Source organism: Thamnophis sirtalis, unplaced genomic scaffold (genome assembly GCF_051295495.1).
Source record: "Thamnophis sirtalis isolate CommonGarterSnake01/CBP01778 unplaced genomic scaffold, rThaSir2_p1.2 scaffold_6, whole genome shotgun sequence".
NCBI lineage: Eukaryota > Metazoa > Chordata > Lepidosauria > Squamata > Natricidae > Thamnophis > Thamnophis sirtalis.
The window spans coordinates 8,555,941-8,574,329 of NW_028261386.1; the positions used below are offsets into that span (position 1 = coordinate 8,555,941).

Here is an 18,389-nt window from a genome sequence, read left to right on the forward strand (position 1 = left end):
GGGGGGTGGAGTGAGGGAGAGGAACAAATTGCATTCCTCATTCATTTGGGGGGGTGGGGGGAAACACTTCATTTTAATTCTAAATCAGGAACAGCTCCTTGAAATAGGAGACAGGTGACAAGGCAGCTAATTAATAACCTCTTGCTTCTGACACTTGCATTAAAATTATGATTGCTCTTTTTTTCTTTTCTTTTTTCCCCCCTTTTTGCTCCCTCCCTCCATCTTTCTTGAACACGAACCTGCAGACACAGACACACACACTCATAAACACACACACACACACGTACACACACATTTCTCCAGAATGTTTGCTTTCCGCATTAACATGACTCTTATACAATGAGATGCCTTTGATCTCGTCCCAAACTCTGGAGGGCTGCCAAAATAAATAAATAAATAAAGGAACCACCACTCTTTGCTTCTTTGCCTGAAATATTAAAAACCATATTTCCTGCACAACCTGTTCTGGGTTCCCTCCCTGCTGGATTTGCCACGCCCATTACACCTGTAAAACTGTCAGCTTGCAATGTGTTCCTGAGGGAAAATATTAACCAAAGTTGGTTGGAGGACAAGTCGAAAGCATTGACTATATGGGTGACCAGAACAAGCTCTGGATTCAGAGAAGTCCCTCCAGAAGACAACAAGGGGTTTTGAATGCCTGTAGCTCTTTCTTAGCTTTCTGCAAGGAGCAACTTATACAGAGAATGATGGATCTCCTGAGTAACATTCTGGTGAGTAAGGGAGGAGGGAGATATGAGGCAGTACGTTGGCCCTGAAGATCGACTGTAAACCAGTTGGTTTTCTGCTAAGTAGTGAAGATTTCCCTGTTAAGCAGATGAAAAATTTGCCCTCTTCTAAGCCAGGCGTTATTCTGGAGGTTGTCCTAGATATATGACCGATGAATTCTTTTTTTAAAAAAATTATATCCTGCCTTTTAATTATTTTTATAAACAACTCAAGGTGGCAAACATACCTGATGCTCCTTCACGATAACAACCCTGGGAGGTGAATTGGCTGAGCGAAAGTGACTGGCCCAAGGTCACCCACTCACTTTCATGCATAAGGGGAGGAGGGGGACTAGAACTCACAGTCTCCTGGTTTCTACAGTAGTCTAGTGCTTTAACCACTAGACCAGTGTTGAATGACTCTGTAGAACTTCTAAGCATGTCTCTCCACATCGATTGGATCTACTTATCTGGTCATTTCTGAGACAGGGATCATTCCTTCTCCATTATCTCTCTTCAATTATGCCTAGACTTCAACTATCATCAGCCTTAGCTGGTGATCAGGGAATACAGGATTTTGTTGTTTTGTTGTTAGTTGCGAAGTCGTGTCTGACCCATCATGATCCCATGGACAACGTTCCTCCAGGTCTTCCTGTCCTCTACCATCCTCTGGAGTCCATTTAAGCTCACGCCAACTGCTTCGGTGACTCCAGCCAGCCACCTCCTTCTCTGCCGTCCCCTTCTTCTTCTTTTGCCCTCCATCTTTCCCAGCATTAGGCTCTTCTCCAGTGAGTCCTTCCTTCTCATTAGGTGGCCAAAGTACTTGAGTTTCATCTTCAGGATCTGGAGGATTTATGTGGAGTCAATATGTGAAGGGCCACAGCTTCCCTCAACCCCTGTAGATTGCATCTTCCCATGAATAAAAATAATAGCACACCACCAACCCGCATCATATAAAGGTTTTGTTGTGGGTGAAGACTGCTTTCCACCAGGATCTTTTTTTAAAAAAAATAACTAAGTCATGCTTCACTTTAGATATTGATGCAATTCTGTTTTGAAAAATAAATGGTGATTCAGGAGAGCAGTGTGACATTGTTCCAAGCTATGCTTTCTCCTTCTGCTGTAGCTTGTTCTTCCTGTCTCTCAATTTGGTAGCATCTTCATTCCATGGCAATGCCCCTTACTCAAGATCTGGCATTCCTTCTGCCTGCACCTTTTTAGGGAATGCCTGAAAGAGATTTTTCCCCCCATTGGTAAACTTTGTGTCAAATTTATATTTTGTTGTCATTTAGATATAGTGCCTAGTAAAGGCTGTAGTTGGAGCTGGTGACATCAGTTATGTACAGCAGAAGTCCAGGGGTGGGCTTCAAAAATTTCAGCAACGGGTTCTCTGCCCGCTTGCTGGGTGGGCATGGCTATGGTGGATGTGGCCTAGTCAGTCTCCTGCACCACGGCAGAGGGAGGGGCGTTTTTGCCCTCCCAGGCTCCGGAGTCTTTCCTCAAACCTCTGGGAGGGCGAAAACGTCCTCCCCCGGGCCCCGGAGGCCCTCTGGAGGCCAGAAATGGGACCATTTCCGGACTTCCGGGAGGCCCATTTTCCCCCTCCCTGAGCCACATGAAGATTCCTGGGAGGGGAGGGGCAGGGTGGGAGGGGCCAGCCAGTGGTGGGATTTGGAGGTTCTCCAAACTGGCCATAAGGTTAGTTACGGGTTCTCCCAAACCTGGGCGAACCTGTAGCAGCCCACCCCTGCAGAGGTCTCTAAATGTGGCAACTTTAAGGCTTGTGGACTTCAATTCCTAGAATTCCCCAGCTGACGTAACTGATGTATGACCTCTGCTGTACATAACTGTATATGAGAACTGGATGAAAATGCAGAGCACATTTGCTATAAATCAGGGGGACTCCAAACTTGCCAACCAAGACTTGTGGACTTCCCCCAGCGGGGGAATTCTGGGAGTTGAAGTCCACAAGTCTTAAAGTTGCCAAATTTTTGGAGACCCCTGGTCTACAGCAAATCTGCATTTTCATCCAGTTCTCATTCAACCTGAGGAAAGAAAATGGGTTTTAGAAAATTCTGTCAAAGAAGATGAGAATTTGGATGAAATGCTTACGCCTATTGTTCTTGTTCATATGAAATTATGCAGCAGCCAAGAAGGGGTGTGTATGTGCAGGGATGTGTGTGTAAATAACTTGCCTTTCACTGCCCAGTTCTCTATTTTTTGTGGTTCCTATTTTCTTAGACTTCCCAAATCAAAATACTAAGGGGAAACTTCTTTTGTTTTTAAAAGTTCAGTTGAGGGAGAGTGGACAGCTGGCCAGTGAGTCTTCACATAATGCAGGGGTGTCAAACTCGATTTCACTGAGGCACGCATCAGGGTTGTGTTTGACCTCAGGGGGCTGGGTGGGCGTGGCCAGGGTGGGCATGGCCAGCTCGACATCATGTTGGGGCACCTATGGTAGCCTGAGCGTTTGCAGCCCCCCAGCTCCGTTTTCGCTGGCAAAGAGTTGCAGGAGGCCATCACAGCCGAAAATGGAGCTCCGGAGGGCTGCACGTGGCCTCCCATGCTCCATTTTGGCTGGCAGAGCAATAGCAATAGCAATAGTTAGACTTATATACCGCTTCATAGGGCTTTCAGCCCTCTCTAAGCGGTTTACAGAGTCAGCATATTGCCTCCAACAACAATCCGGGTCCTCATTTTACCCACCTCGGAAGGATGGAAGGCTGAGTCAACCTTGAGCCTGGTGGGATTTGAACAGCCAAACTGCTGAACTGCAGTCAGCTGAAGTAGCCTGCAGTGCTGCATTTAACCACTGCGCCACCTTGGCTCTTGGCACTGCGGGCCAATCCTTCACTGTTTCCAGGGCAGCCCTGTGGGCCAGATCTATTAATTAATTAATTTGTTTGTTCGTTCGTTTGTTGGCCAAACGTATACAAGATAACAAGTATAGGTATGAACATAAACATGAACAAAGGAAGTAAATATGGATAAATGGGGGCAGTAAGACAGGGACAGTAAGCACGCTGGTACGCTTATGCATGCCCCCTTTACGGACCTCTTAAGATTAAGGTGAGGTCCATGGTAGACAGTTTGAGATTTTAGCTGTGAGGGTTTGAGGATGTAACAACTGAGTCGGGTAGAGCATTCCAGACATTGACCACTCTGTTGCTGAAGTCGTATTTTCTGCAATCGAGTTTGAAGTGGTTTACCTTGAGTTTGTATCTATTTTTTACCCATGTATTATTGTGGTTGAAGTTGAAGAAGTCATTGACAGGCAATATGTTGCAGCAGAGAACTTTGTGTACTATGCTTAGATCGGACCCCAGGCGGCGCAGTTCCAGATTGTCCAAGCCCGTGGTGGGTTTCAAAAATTGTTCGAACCTACTCTGTGGGTGTGGCCTCCTTTGTGGGAGTGGCTTGCCACCCATGTGACCGGATATGAAGATGCTGACGACACTTGTCAGAACCACCTTAAATTACCTCACACACAGCACTGGTATGCATAAGAATATGATGTACACTTGTTTTTTTTAAAGGCATCTTTGGTTTGCGTTAAAACAACTTCAACACACGCAATGTTCTGATTGAACCACAAATGCAGTAGTCATCCTTACCTTTCACAGAGGCACTGAGTTTTATAAATATGAGCATGATAGTGTAGAATAATCATATCCAAGGACCAGTGGTGGGTTTCAAAATTTTTGGGAACCTCTTCTGTAGGTGTGGCCTGCTTTCCGGGTCCACTGGTGGAACCTCTTCTAACCGGTTCGGTAGATTTGACGAACCGGTTCTACCGAATAGGTGCGAACTGGTAGGAACCCACCTCTGGTCCAAGCCCAAAATTTCAAGCCTGGTGGCATAGGGAATTCTATTGTGAGCAGAGGAGTGGAGATCTAAGCACCCCTCAGGCCAGATCTGGCCCCTGGCCTTGAGTTTGACACCCCTGACATAATGGAAGAGACACATAAGATAGAATAGCAATAGCAGTACCTCTAGCAATCATGGCAGTTCAAACATATCATTCTGAAGATCTGTCAGAGGAACTAGTAGCTGTGTTGCATGTTGCACTAGCCAGCGTGCACTTGGAAAGCTGTGTCTAGTTCTGGTCACCACAATACAAGAAGGATGCCCAGGAGCTATAAATAATGCAGAGAAGAGAGACAAAGATGGGAGGAGCTTGGGGAACCCATTCTAGAAAGAGCAATTAAAGAACTTGGCAATGTAATGGACAAAAGAAGTAACCTTGAGGAACAGGAGGAAGAGCCTCAACCAAGTCACTAGCTAGATAAAAGGAAACTGAGTCCAGGGCAGATATGTAATATGAGTAAGCATTTCAGATAACACCTTCCCTAGTCCCCACAAAGATAAAAGTAGGGAGAAGGGAGATGTTTTTAGACCTGCAAAAATCCTGTTATAGTAACTTTATAAATAAAAGAACTATTAGTTTACATGTCTTGGTTTCTTAGTCTTACTCTTAGTCTGGCCTATCTACCTTGAAGGTATGACATCCAGTGAGGTTGAGGAAGATGTTTCTCCCTTTACTGATGAAAATGTTCAAATTTTATTGACTTAAATTAATAGTTTTAATTGGGCAGGTGAATGGACTACAACCCCCCCCCCAGGTTTTTCTATTGTGTTGTTATTATTTTGATTTGCTGATTGCCATTTGGTTTGGTTTTATTACCATCTAAAATACTGAGGAGGAAGTGTAGGCTATTCAGTGTTCGTTGTGATCGGAAAAACCTTGTAAAATTAATCAGTCAATCAATCAATCAGTGCAAAGATTCTATATTTCACTTGCAAGAATGTCGTTGAAATGTATTCATTGACTTGTGTTGGAAGAAATGTCCTTCTGGGTTCAGTTCCAAGTGACACTGGGAACATGGAGGCTGCTTGGAAAGATGGACAGGATCCCATGGCTTGAGCTCCTGAACAGAAAAATGAATCACATGTTTCCAGATGTTGGGTGAAGAAGAAAAAGGGGGCGAGATGCTAAAAGTCCCTGGTTTTATGCCCTCTCTGGCCTTTGATCTTGATCTTGCATTCTGATTGGTTGTCAGACTCCCATGGAGCCATGCAGGGGCAACTCTCTAGGCTGTGTTTTGAGTCCAAGTTTGGTTGAGCATTGCTTCTTCCCAGGTGCCCTGTAATGAGATGGGTGAAGGGCTAATACTATCATGCCTTAATCCCATCCCCCTGGAGCTGAAGGTGGGGGGGGGTCTGTTAAATAGAATAGACTGACTTAGGCCCTTTAATGGCACATTGATAAAGGTGGGGGCTCTTAAGAGTGAGTCTGTTTCCTACCCAAAAACGTGTTTCTCCATTTCTTATCCAGGAAAATATAATATTCTGCCTTTTCAATATTTCTCAGGATATTGTAAGAGCCGAGGTGGCGCAGTGGTTAAATGCAGCACTGCAGGCTACTTCAGCTGACTGCAGTTCTGCAGTTCGGCTGTTCAAATCTCACCGGCTCAAGGTTGACTCAGCCTTCCATCCTTCCGAGGTGGGTAAAATGAGGACCCGGATTATTGTTGGGGGCAATATGCTGACTCTGTAAACCGCTTAGAGAGGGCTGAAAGCCCTATGAAGCGGTATATAAGTCTAACTGCTATTGCTATTGCTATTTCATTTTCCTAGGAGAAGGCTGGGTTTTAATTTCCTACGATAATATTCTGCCTTTTTAAGTATTTCCCAGGATATTTCATTTTTCTAGGAGAGGGCTGGGTGCTAACTTCCTACACTCGTGCCAAAAACCCTCTTTTTCAAAGAAAGTCCAAGAAGGAGTTTTGTTTTTGCTTTTTGATAGCAGTTGATAAGGAAAAAAATGAAGGAGGAAACCCTTGCTTAACATGAATGTTGGCTGCTGTAAACTGATACAAATTTGAAAATGCAACCAGGGTGGGGATTGTTTTCCAAGTGGGTGAAAAATAGTTTCATGGTTTCTGAAGAACATATGGGAAAATATTTTGTTGCTGTGTAAACAGCACAGGAAGTTATAAATGTGTGGAAGTGTGTGTGTGTGTATGGGAAACCAACATTTTAATCTCATAAATCATGCCTCTTTTTTTTTTGGTTAATGTCAGCATTAACGTCAATGCTGGTTGAATAAAGGAAGAGAAACGTAAGGAACGGTAAAGGAGTTCCTACGGATTTTACTCCCTAGCTGACTGTAGGGGGCGGTGCTCATCTCTGTTTCAAGCCCATTGAGCCTGCACGGAAGACATTTCCATGGTCACGTGGCCAGCATGATGTCACGGAGCACCGTTACCTTCCCACAGAAGCGATACCTATTTATCTACTTGCATTTGCCTGCTGTCAAACTGCTAGGTTGACAGGAGCTCAGGCGAGGACGGGAACTCACCCCGTTGCATGGTGTTGGGTCTTAAACCTGGGCGGCCAGCTTTCCAGACGACGAGCTCAACGTCTTAATTGCTGAGGGGCCATATCCCCCTTATTGGAACATAAACTGGTTTAGGAAACCCTTTTTACCTTACAGGTGACTCTAAGGACGTCGGGCGATTCTGAGAACTCATCTTTGGTTCAGCATATGTTTTTGGCAAGTTGCAAACTCTCTTTCGCAGCAGAAACCTGGAAATGTCACCTACTGCTGCTATCGATAAGAGTTATAGTTGTACCTTTGTTTCCACTGAAACTTAAGAAGTTAAACGCTGTGAGAAGGTCAGGCTGCAGATTTCCAGGCAAGCTTGACCTTTAAGTCTGTTGCAGCTGGTCTTTTGATTGTGGAAATGGACTTTGGGGCGGTGCTGAATTCCAGGTGTTGGACTGAGATCAGGAAGTTCCAGGTTCAGATCCAGACAAGTACAAATTTCAGTTGACATCAAGAGATACAGGTAGTCCTCAATGTACAACGTACTGCCAATTACCTCCACTAGACCAATTAGATCCCACAGACTAGGCCTCCTCCGAATTCCATCCGCCGGCCAGTGTCGACTGGCGACTACCCGGAGGAGAGCCTTCTCTGTGGCTGCTCCGACCCTCTGGAACGAACTCCCCGTGGAGATTCGTACCCTCACCACCCTCCAGGCCTTCCGCATAGCCCTTAAAACCTGGCTGTTCCGACAGGCCTGGGGCTAAAGATCCGCTGCCCCTATCTCGAATGGTATGATTGTTGTGCTTTTTAACTATGTATAGTTTTGTGTTCTTGTTAAACTGTTTATATCCCCCCTTCCCTTTTTGAGTTGTGAGCCGCCCTGAGTCCCCTTAGGGAAAAGGGCGGCATATAAATGAAATAAAACTCAAACTCAAACTCAAACTCAATTCATTTAGTGATTGTTCAAAGTTACAACGGCTGTGGGAAAAAATGACTTATGGCCGTTTTTCGCATTTATGACCATTACAGCAACTCCATGGTCACGTGATCAAAATTCAGACACTTGGCAACTGACTCATATATATGACGGTTGCAGCGTCCTGGAATCATGTGATCATCTGGTGCGACCTTCTGACAAGCAAAGTCAATGGGGAAGCCAGATTCACGTAATAAATATATGTTACTCACTTAACAAATCCAGTGATTCACTTAACAACTGTGGCAAGAAAGGTCGTAAAATGGGGCAAAAACTCGCTTAACCCATGTCTCTCTTAGCAACAAAAATTTGGGGCTCGGTTGTGGTCGTAAGTTAAGGACTAGTTGAATTCTGATGTTAGCTGAAGAGATGGTTTGGTCTAGTGGTTAAAGCACCAGTCTAGAAAGCTGGAGATTGTGAGTTCTAGTCCCATTAATGCCATCTAGATGATCTTTGGCCAGTCACTTTCTCTCATCCCAATTTACCTCACAGGCTTGTTGTGAGGAAAACAGGAGGAGGAAGGAAGTTGAATATGTTCAACACCTTGAATTGTTTATAAACCCAATAAAGGTGGGGTACATAGCAGGGGTGGGTTGCTGCCGGCATTAGTGATGGTTTGGCGTGCAAACATTTTTGTGCGCAGAACCAAAAATCAAGATGGCAGCGCCAGCGACAGAACTGGTTTGGGGGCGTGGCAGGCTGGGTTACTACCTATTTGGCTGAACCGGTCCAAACCGGTAGGAACCCGAGGAGGTGCAGTGGTTAGGGTAGTGCAGCCAAGGTGGTGCAGTGGTTAGGGTGCAGTACTGCAGGCCACTTTAGCTGACTGTGATCTGCAGTTCAGCGGTTCAAATCTCACCGGCTCAAGGTCGACTCAGCCTTCCATCCTTCCGAGGTGGGTGAAATGAGGACCCGGATTGTTGTTGGGGGCAATATGCTGACTCTGTAAACCGCTTCGAGAGGGCTGAAAGCCCTATGAAGTGGTATATAAGTCTAATAAATAAATAAATAAATAAATAAATAAATAAATAAACAAACAAACAAACCCACCTCTGGTATATAGAAATAAAATATTCACATGTGACAAAAAAGCAACATTGCATCATCATGACCATTATCCACTCCCTTCTCTGTTCATTGTGAGATCACACGCTTGTAGGAAAAGGGCTAGTGATTACATCACGATGACCCAACTGCTGATTTTTCATTTGGGCAAAATCCTGTGATCCTATGGACACTTCGGAATGATTGACAGGTTTCCATTTAAAAATGCAAAATTGAGAACAAACGATCAAGTGTAAATTGCACTCTTTCTTCTCCAAGCGACTTTCACAACAGCCCCTTGTGTTCCTTGTTAATCTGTCCTTGAAACCTTCTTTCAGATCTAAAACAGGTAGTGGTAAATCTGGAGCTTTTTAAACTAAGATGTATGATGGTATTATAATTGCATTTTTGTTTGGCGTCTCCACTCATGCTGGAAAAAAATGAAATGAAAAAAACAACACAGAGCTCCATTGTCTCCTTAATCCGTAGGAAATTATAGTTGGATTAGATGAACCTCAAGCTACCACCGCTGTCTAAAATTCCTTTATGGTCTTTTGTTAAATTAATGTTTTTATTAAAAGTTTTAACTACAATAAAAAAAATGCAGTACAAACCAAATAGAAAAATAGAGAGAAGAGAAAGAAGAGAAAATAAAAAGAAGGAAGAAAAGGGAGAAAGAAATAAATAGAAAAGAAACCTAGGGAAATAATTTCCCACCCACATTACGAATACAAACAGTTTCGCTATCTCTTTGGGTCCTCTTGATTAACAGAAATAAAATACTTCATCACATAAAGATAAAGGTTTCTCCTGCAAAGTTGTGTCAGTCTCCAGGGGTGGTGCTCATCTCCGTTTCTTAGCTGAAGTAGCCAGCGTTGTCATTTCAGTGGCCAGCATAACTATATGCCGAAATATGTGGAACGCTGTTACCTTCCCACTGAAGTGGTACCTATTTATCTGCTTGCATTTGCATGCTTTTGAACAGCTAGGTGGACAGGAGCTGGGGCACGAACAGGAGCTTACTCTGTCATGCGATGCTCGGGTCTCGAAGTCAGGCTATCAGCTTTCCAGCTGACAACCTCAGCATCTTTAACCGCTGAGCCACTGTGCCCCCTTTCATCCCATAATGCAGCTGTTATCTATAGGCAATAGCAATAGCAATAGCAGTTAGACTTATATACCGCTTCATAGGGCTTTCAGCCCTCTCTAAGCGGTTTACAGAGTCAGCATATCGCCTCCACAATCTGGGTCCTCATTTCACCCACCTCGGAAGGATGGAAGGCTGAGTCAACCTTGAGCCGGTGAGATTTGAACCGCTGAACTGCAGATAACAGTCAGCTGAAGTGGCCTGCAGTACTGCACCCTAACCACTGCACCACCTTGGCAAGTCCAATAAGCAATGTTTCTTTTCCAATCTAGGTGTGAGCAAAACTCCAAAGATCCCTAAAATTATAACATTAGTAACAAGTATAAAATTCATCATTCCATATCTCAAGTCTTAACTGTAACTAAATCCAATACACATTTTTTTCATCCCAGTCGTCAGCAAGTCAGAAAGAACTACTCAAAACAACAACATGGCTGGGGAATTCTGGGAGTTGAAGTCCACAAGTCTTAAAGTTCCCAAGTTTGGACACCCCTGGATTAAATGAATCAGAGATATGCATCCGTGTGTGTATATATGTAGTGACTGTGGCTGGAACTAAAGGAACTGAAGATGGAGGGGATCTTGATGAACAAACAAAATGTCAAATTGCAGTTTTCTTGACAAGGCAAGGGTGTTACTTGGAACTCTGACACAAAGCTGTGATCCTCAGATGTCCGAGTGGGTGGAGAAGATGGCCCCGTTGGCTGTGTTTCCTACCTGGCTTCTATTTTTGTTCTCGCAAAGAAAGTCATGTTTGATTACTAGGAGCGTTCCTGTATTTGAACATGTCTCCCAAACGTCAAATAGATAGCTTGTGTGTTTTATTTGTAGCTTCCTCTTCCTCTGCCTCGCGCTCTCTTTCCAAGGAAGGCAGCTCCCTGAGAAAAAATAAAATTGCAATCCAATTAGCCTGCTGTTAGAAGACTGCAGGAGATGACCTTGCAAATGACTGGAAAATTCAAAATGTGGTTCAGTAAATCTCATTTGCTTGGGTTGGCTGTTGGAAGCTGGCCACAAATTAGTCTAATAGTCCAACTCTACCTTTTCACTGGATTAAAAGGCCTACCCTGCCCATTTTAGGGCCCTTTTTTTTAAAGGAAGAGGGGGTCAATTAGCTAGGCAGCCCTCATCCATGTGATTCCATAATCACAGACTTAGAATTTTTACTGAGCAGATTAAGAAAGTATTGTTTGTTTCATGAGCAGGCCATGACAACAAACCTGGGGTGTGGGGGGTTGCAGAGGTGGTATTCAGCCAGTTCTGACAGGTTCTGGAGAACCAATAGTGTAAATTTTGAATAGTTCAGAGAACTGGCAAATAGACTGGCCACGCCCCCGCTGCCTCCCTGCCTCCCAGCTGAACTTCTTTTGTTGCCCTGAACAGGAGAACGGAGCTGGAAAGCAGGTTAGTTGGGTGGGAAGGGAATGGGGATTTTGCAGTATCTTTCCACTGCCCCGCCCACTAAGCCACACCCCACACACTAAGCCATGCCCCGCCCACCAAGCCCCGCCCACCAAGCCATGCCATGCCCACAGAACTGGTAGTAAAAAGTTTTGAATCCCACCACTGGTGGGTTGGCTAAGAGAGTCAGAGTTCACGAGTTTCGGTGGCTGAAGAGGGGACTACAACCTGTGTCCCCATCTTCCCCACTTCTGAGTTCAGCATTGTAACCATTACATCACAGTGGTTTTGGAGGTGAGGGAGAATGACTGACTCAAAGTCCTCTAAAGCAGGGGTCCCCAACCTGTGTGCCGTGGCCTGCTGGCCACTGGGCCATGTGAGTGGCTGGCCAGTGCGTGTGAGTGCGCACACCCTTCCCACTCATGCTAGCCTCACTGCAAGCATTGTGTGTGGCCCCATTTGCATCATGCCTGTGCTTGCGACCCCATGTGTGTGCATGTGCGAGTAAAAGCGCCCGCCCTTCCTCCCCTTCCACCAACCCAGAAAAGTTTGGGGTGGGGGGGAACTCTGCTCTAGAGCCGAGGTGGCGCAGTGGTTAGGGTGCAGTACTGCAGGCCACTTCAGCTGACTGTTATCTGCAGTTAGCGGTTCAAATCTCACCGGCTCAAGGTTGACTCAGCCTTCCATCCTTCCGAGGTGGGTGAAATGAGGACCCAGACTGTGGGGGCGATATGCTGACTCTGTAAACCGCTTAGAGAGGGCTGAAAGCCCTATGAAGCGGTATATAAGCCTAACTGCTATTGCTATTGCTAAAGTAGAAGAGCAGGCAGAGCCAGAGGGCGGGGTTAAATGTGTCATCAGTTTGGAGTCATTGTGTTGCCACAAGAGAGTCAAGTCCAGCTACCTGTGAATTTCATTGATCCTTATGTAGTGCCAATTTAACTTTGACCATTAGTTGACTTGATTCTTGTGAATGGGTACAACAGTAAACTCTTCTGTGCTTTGAACCGAATGAATGCTCCTGGCAATTTGCACCCGACACCTAATGAGCTTTGTTTGGTTGAGGGGGACTTGAACTCTGCTCCAGCTCCTTCTCTATAATGGGTACTCCTTGATTTACAACCATTTGTTTACTGATCATTCAAAGTTACAACGGCATTGAAAAAAGTGTCTTTTTCCAGTTTTCACACTTAGGAAAGTTGCATGGTCACACGATCCAAATTCGGACGCTTGGCAACTGGCTCATATTTAAGATAGTTGCAGTGTCCTGGAGGGCGGGGGAATCATGTGATCACTTTTTGCAACCCTGTGAGAAGAAAAGTCAATGGGGAAAGCCAGATTCGCTTAACCAGAAAGGTCGTAACATGGGGACAAAACTCACTTAACAACTGTCTTGCTTGACAATGGAAATTGGGCTCAGTTGTGATCCTTGGTGCTGTCTGAACTTGGGTTGTTTTCTTGCAGATGTTTCATTATCAAAACTAGGTAATATCATCAGTGCTAGTATGAAGTGGGGTTTGCTCTCAGTTTATATTCTAGTGGTGGGCACTGTCAGTGTTTGTGGGGGTGGTCTTGGAAATTCTTTGGTTGGGCTAGTTACTCTTAGCCAATATAGCAGTTCCTTGATTGGAGGTACTGTTTGCTTCTTGATTGTTCATCTAATGTTAATCCCAGAGTAACCAAGATTACCAAATAATTTTGGTAATTATCAAATAATCAAAGTAACCCAGCTCTGGGAGCATCAAGGACCCCGCATTTCAATCTTGAGCTACAAATATTCTCCTTTGTTGGTATCAATTGTGGTTATAAATCAAAGAAAACATACATCACAGGTGGATTGGATTGGATTTATTGCATTTACATGCCGCCCTATTCCCGGAGGGACTCAGGGCGGCTCACAAATCAAGGGAGGGAATACAGACAAGGGGAAACAACAAACAAGCAACTACAAAAGAATTTAAAAACAATCAACAACCACACAGTTCGAGCAGGGACGGGAACTCGTCAACCCCAGGCCTGTCGGAACAGCCAGGTTTTAAGGGCTTTGTGGAAGGCCTGAAGGGTGGTGAGGGTCCGAATCTCCACGGGGAGCTCGTTCCAGAGGGCCGGAGCAGCCACAGAGAAGGCCCTCCACCGGGTGGTGGCCAATCGGCATTGGCCGGTAGATGGAATTCCGAGGAGGCCTACTCTGTGGGATCTAATAGGTCTGGTGGAGGTAATTGGCAGCAGGCGGTCTCTCAAGTACCCAGGTCCAATACCATGAAGGGCTTTATAAGTGACGACTAGCACCTTGAAGCGTATCCAGAGACCAATGGGCAGCCAGTGCACCTCGCGGAGGATAGGTGTAACGTGGGTTTACCGTGGTGCACCCACAATCACTCGCGCGGCTGCATTCTGGACAAGCTGAAGTCTCCGAATGTTCTTCAGGGGCTGCCCATGAAGGTGATATTCTGCTGGTTCTGACCGGTTCTTGTGAACCGGTAGCAGAAATTTTGAGTAGTTCAGAGAACCGGAAAATACCACCTCTGGCTGGCCCCGCCCCATATATTTGATGCCTCCGAGTCCAAGCTGATTGTCTGGGTCTTCTTTTGTTGCCCTGCACAGGAGAATGGATCTGGAAAGCAGGTTAGTGGGGTGGGGAGGGAATGGGGATTTTGCAGTATCTTTCCCACGGGAGTGAGGTGGGAATGGAGATTTTGCAGTATCCTCCCCCCAGGATTGGGATGGGAATGGAGATTTTGCAGTATTCTTCCCCTGGAGTAGGGAGGGAATGGAGATTTTGCAGTATCTTTCCCCCAAAAGTGAGGAGGGAATGGGGATTTTGTAGTATCCTTCCCCCAGGAGTGAGGATGGAATGGGGATTTGTAGTATCCTTCGCCCAGAAGTGAGGAGGGAATGGGGATTTTGTAGTATCCTTTCCCCAGGAGTGAGGATGGAATGGGGATTTCGCAGTATCCTTCTCCCAGAAGTGGGATGGAAGTGGAGATTTTGCACTATCCTTCCCCCAGGAGTGGGGAGGGAATGGGGATTTTGCAGTATCCTTCCCTTGCCACACCCACCAAGCCACACCATACCCACCATGCCACGCCCACAGTAAAAAAAAATTGAATCCCACCACTGACCTACATATCACACTGGTCTAAGGGACTAAGTCCTTAGTCTTCCAGGGAATTCTTGTGGCTGAGGATAACACCAGAATCATGGGCTTCTTGTTCTTAATCCAACACTTTCACCTTACACACATAGCCGTTTTCAAGACTACTTCACCCATTAACGCATCTTGCTTTACACTTTGCTTTATCTCACCTCCTTGTGTCTTTTCCTAATTTTAGTGTATCCCAGGAGTGCACAACTTTGCTCTGAATTTCAAGCACACGAGCTGCGGACCTAAAAATAAAGTATGAGGCCAGAGAAAATCCTTAGACTTTTTGGTTCGATAAACCATTCTTTTGTAGGTGAGGGAGAAGATGAGTCTCATCGTTAGGTCTTCTTGAGAAGATATTATTAAAGAAAGAAAAAGAAGTTGCTCAATTTATTTGAGGTTAAATGAATAGAATAGAATAGAATAGAATAGAACTGGAAGGAACCTTGGAGGTCTTCTAGTCCAGCCCCCTGCTCAAGCAGGAAAACCTAATACTATTTCAGATAAGCGACTGTCTAGTCTCTTCTTAAAAACCTCCAGCAATGAAGCACCCACCACTTCTGGAGACAAGCTGTTCCACTGGTTAATTGTTTTCACTGTTAGAAAGTTTCTCCATAATTCCAGGTTGCTTCTCCCCTTGATTAGTTTCCTTCCATTGTTTCTTCTCCTGCCTTCTGATCAGTAGTGGGTTACAGCCGGCACGCCCTCGGTACGGATGTACGGGTGTCTGCTGGTATGGTGCTTCGGAGGGCCAACCTTCCCACCCGCATTCCTTGCCTGTATTTGACCCAACCAGGCCATTTGTGCATGCACACGCGGCATACAGCGCCTCCGTGATGCTCCACCAAGCAGCTGGAGCGTCGCAGGGTGGTGGTGTGCAAGCATGTGCAATGCATGTGCAGGTAATGGACGCCCGGCGCCGTCGCAGGGTACCAGCTTCCACGGGATCTGGAACCCACCACTGCGTCTGGTGCTTTATAGAATAATTTGACCCCCTTGTTTTTTTTTTTTGGCAGCCCCTCATATACTGGAATACTGCTATCATGCCACCCCTAATTCTTCTTTTCTCTTCCCAAACCCAAATCCTGCAGCCGTTCCTCATAGGTTTTAGTCTCCAGGCCTTTGATCATCTTAGTTGCCCTTCTCTGAACTTTTTAAAAAATGCACAAAGTCCATTTTAAACGAGGCAGAAGGAGTTTGAACTTTTGTTTGTTTAAAAAAAAAATGGGGGAGATTGTGAAACGGAGGGATTCGGTGTTTTCTGGGTAGTATTATGCTAGCTGTAATGAGAGCTTCTTTTTTTTTTTACATTTTTAAATTTTTTTAAAAATACTAATAATACAAACATAGTAAATACAAAAAAAAGAAAGAAAAAAGGAAAAGGAAAAAAAAATTACAGTAGACCCCCACCGCCCCAAAGACTTCCCCCTCTTTTATATTTCTTCTTCTATAACAACTAAAATATATACAATATATTCCAATTGTGCCCTTATCCCCTCCAAAACAGGTTTATTCCAGTGGTGGGTTGCTGCGGTACGCCCCGGTATGGGTGTACCAGAGCCTGCCCGGAGCACCGGGTACCGTTCTAGTACTGTGCTCCAGGGGGCCTACCCGCCCACCTGCGCTTCTTACCTGTCTTTAAACTCTTTGGTGCTTCCGGCCACGGCGCATACAGCGCCTGTGCAACGCTCCGCCAAGCAGCTGGAGCGTCGCAGAAGCTCACAGAGGCGTCACTGGACGGTAAGATGCATGCGTGCTGTGCATGCGTTCATGTGGAGGATGTCGGGCCCCGTTGCAACTGTACCGGATCCGGAACCCACCACTGGTTTATTCCCTTTGCCTTCCACCAACACTGATTTTATAAAATCCCCCCATATTTCATTAACATTATTTGCTTTGATCATCCCTGTATAAGAATATGTCAGAGTTAAGGAAAATGGATATAAAGTAATATGGAGGTGGTACTTAATACCATGTAAATTAAATTCAAATAGATGGTAAATATACAAATATTTGTTGGAGGTGTAAGAAAGAAGTTGGAACATATAAACATGTATGGTGGGCTTGTGACAGTGCACAAAAACAGGTGGGACATGGTGTTTAGAGAAATTAGAGCACCTTTGAATGTAAATTTAGACATGTCACCGAGAATTGCATTACTGTTGCTGGTGGAAAAACGGGATATAAATGAAACAAAAAAGGAATTGATTGTAAATTTGATAATGGCAGTTAGATTAGTGATGGCTAAATATTGGGAATGAAATTGGGATATTGAAAGAAATGAGTGGTATAATGAAATTTGGAGTATGGCAACAAATGATATATTAACAACAGTAAAAAGAGCTTTTATGGACCAGTGAGTCTTATATGTCAAAAGGCAGAATTAAGTCTGGAAATCCACAGACCTTAGCAAATTTCCAACTTGCCCCCAATGCTCTTCTATGAATAGCACAGTAGCATATATCTGGCCTTCTGCATTGTATGATGCATTTAAAAACCTAGTTCCAATTTGGCTTCAGAACGCCAAAAGAATTATTTCCTTAAGCAAGATGTGAGAGCCAGTTTGGCCTAGTGGTTAAAGCATCAGGCTAGAAAGTGGGAGATCATGAGTTCAAGTCCTGCCTTAGATATGAAAGCCAATTGGGGGATTTTGGCCCACATTCAGCCCAACCCACCACACAGGATTGTTGTTATAGGGAAATTAGAAGGAGGAAGGCGTTGGACATGTGTGCTGCCTTGAGTTGTAGTAAAGGCAGGGTACAAATAAATAAAATGCAAATATGAGAGCATTATAACTGGACTGGGGCGTGGGGGGAAGATTTTGGTAAGAATCCAGTTGATGAGACAAACTGTCTCTGCTTTTTCTATTTTGATCATAGATTTCAACTCTGAAGGATAATGAAGTTGCTATTTCAAGAATAGAATACGATAGAAAATATGGAATGGAATGGAATATAGAATAGAATAGAAAATATGGAATGGAATATAGAATAGAAAGTATGGAATGGAATGGAATATAGAATAGAATAGAAAATATGGAATAGAATATAAAATCGAATCAAATCAAATAGAATAGAAAATATATAATGGAATGGAATATAGAATAGAAAATATGTTATGGAATATAGAATAGAATAGAAAATATGTTATGGAATATAGAATAGAATAGAAAATATGGAATGGAATGGAATGGAATATAGAATCGAATGAAATCAAATAGAAAAAAATAGAAAATATGGAATGGAATATAGAACAGAATAGAAAATATGGAATGGAATATAGAATCGAATCAAATCAGAATAGAATAGAAAATATGGCATGGAATATAGAATCAAATAGAAAATATGGCATGGAATATAGAATCGAATAGAAAATATGGAATGGAATGGAATATAGAATCAAATCAAATCAAATAGAATAGAATAGAAAATATGGAATGGAATGGAATATAAAATAGAGTAGAAAATATGGAATGGAATATAGAATAGAAAATATGGAATGGAATGGAACATAGAGTAGAATAGAAAATATGGAATGGAATATAGAATCGAATATAAAATATGGAATGGAATATAGAATCAAATCAAATCAAATAGAATAGAATAGAAAATATGGAATGGAAC

General features: G+C 44.1%; 1 protein-coding gene across 2 annotated transcripts in view; it reads left to right on the forward strand.

Annotated features, from left to right (window-relative positions):
* Positions 1-523: 523 nt before the first annotated feature.
* Positions 524-18,389, forward strand: part of RAP1GAP2 (RAP1 GTPase activating protein 2) — a 110,177-nt gene continuing 92,311 nt past the window's right edge. Inside the window, exon 1 of one of the 2 annotated variants that reach the window (XM_087717187.1) lies at positions 524-731. In XM_087717187.1, coding sequence (XP_087573313.1) covers positions 591-731 — 141 coding nt within the window. In that variant the 5' untranslated portion in view covers positions 524-590. The remainder of the gene's footprint in view (positions 732-18,389) is intronic. The other variant, XM_087717188.1, reaches the window with a different exon arrangement.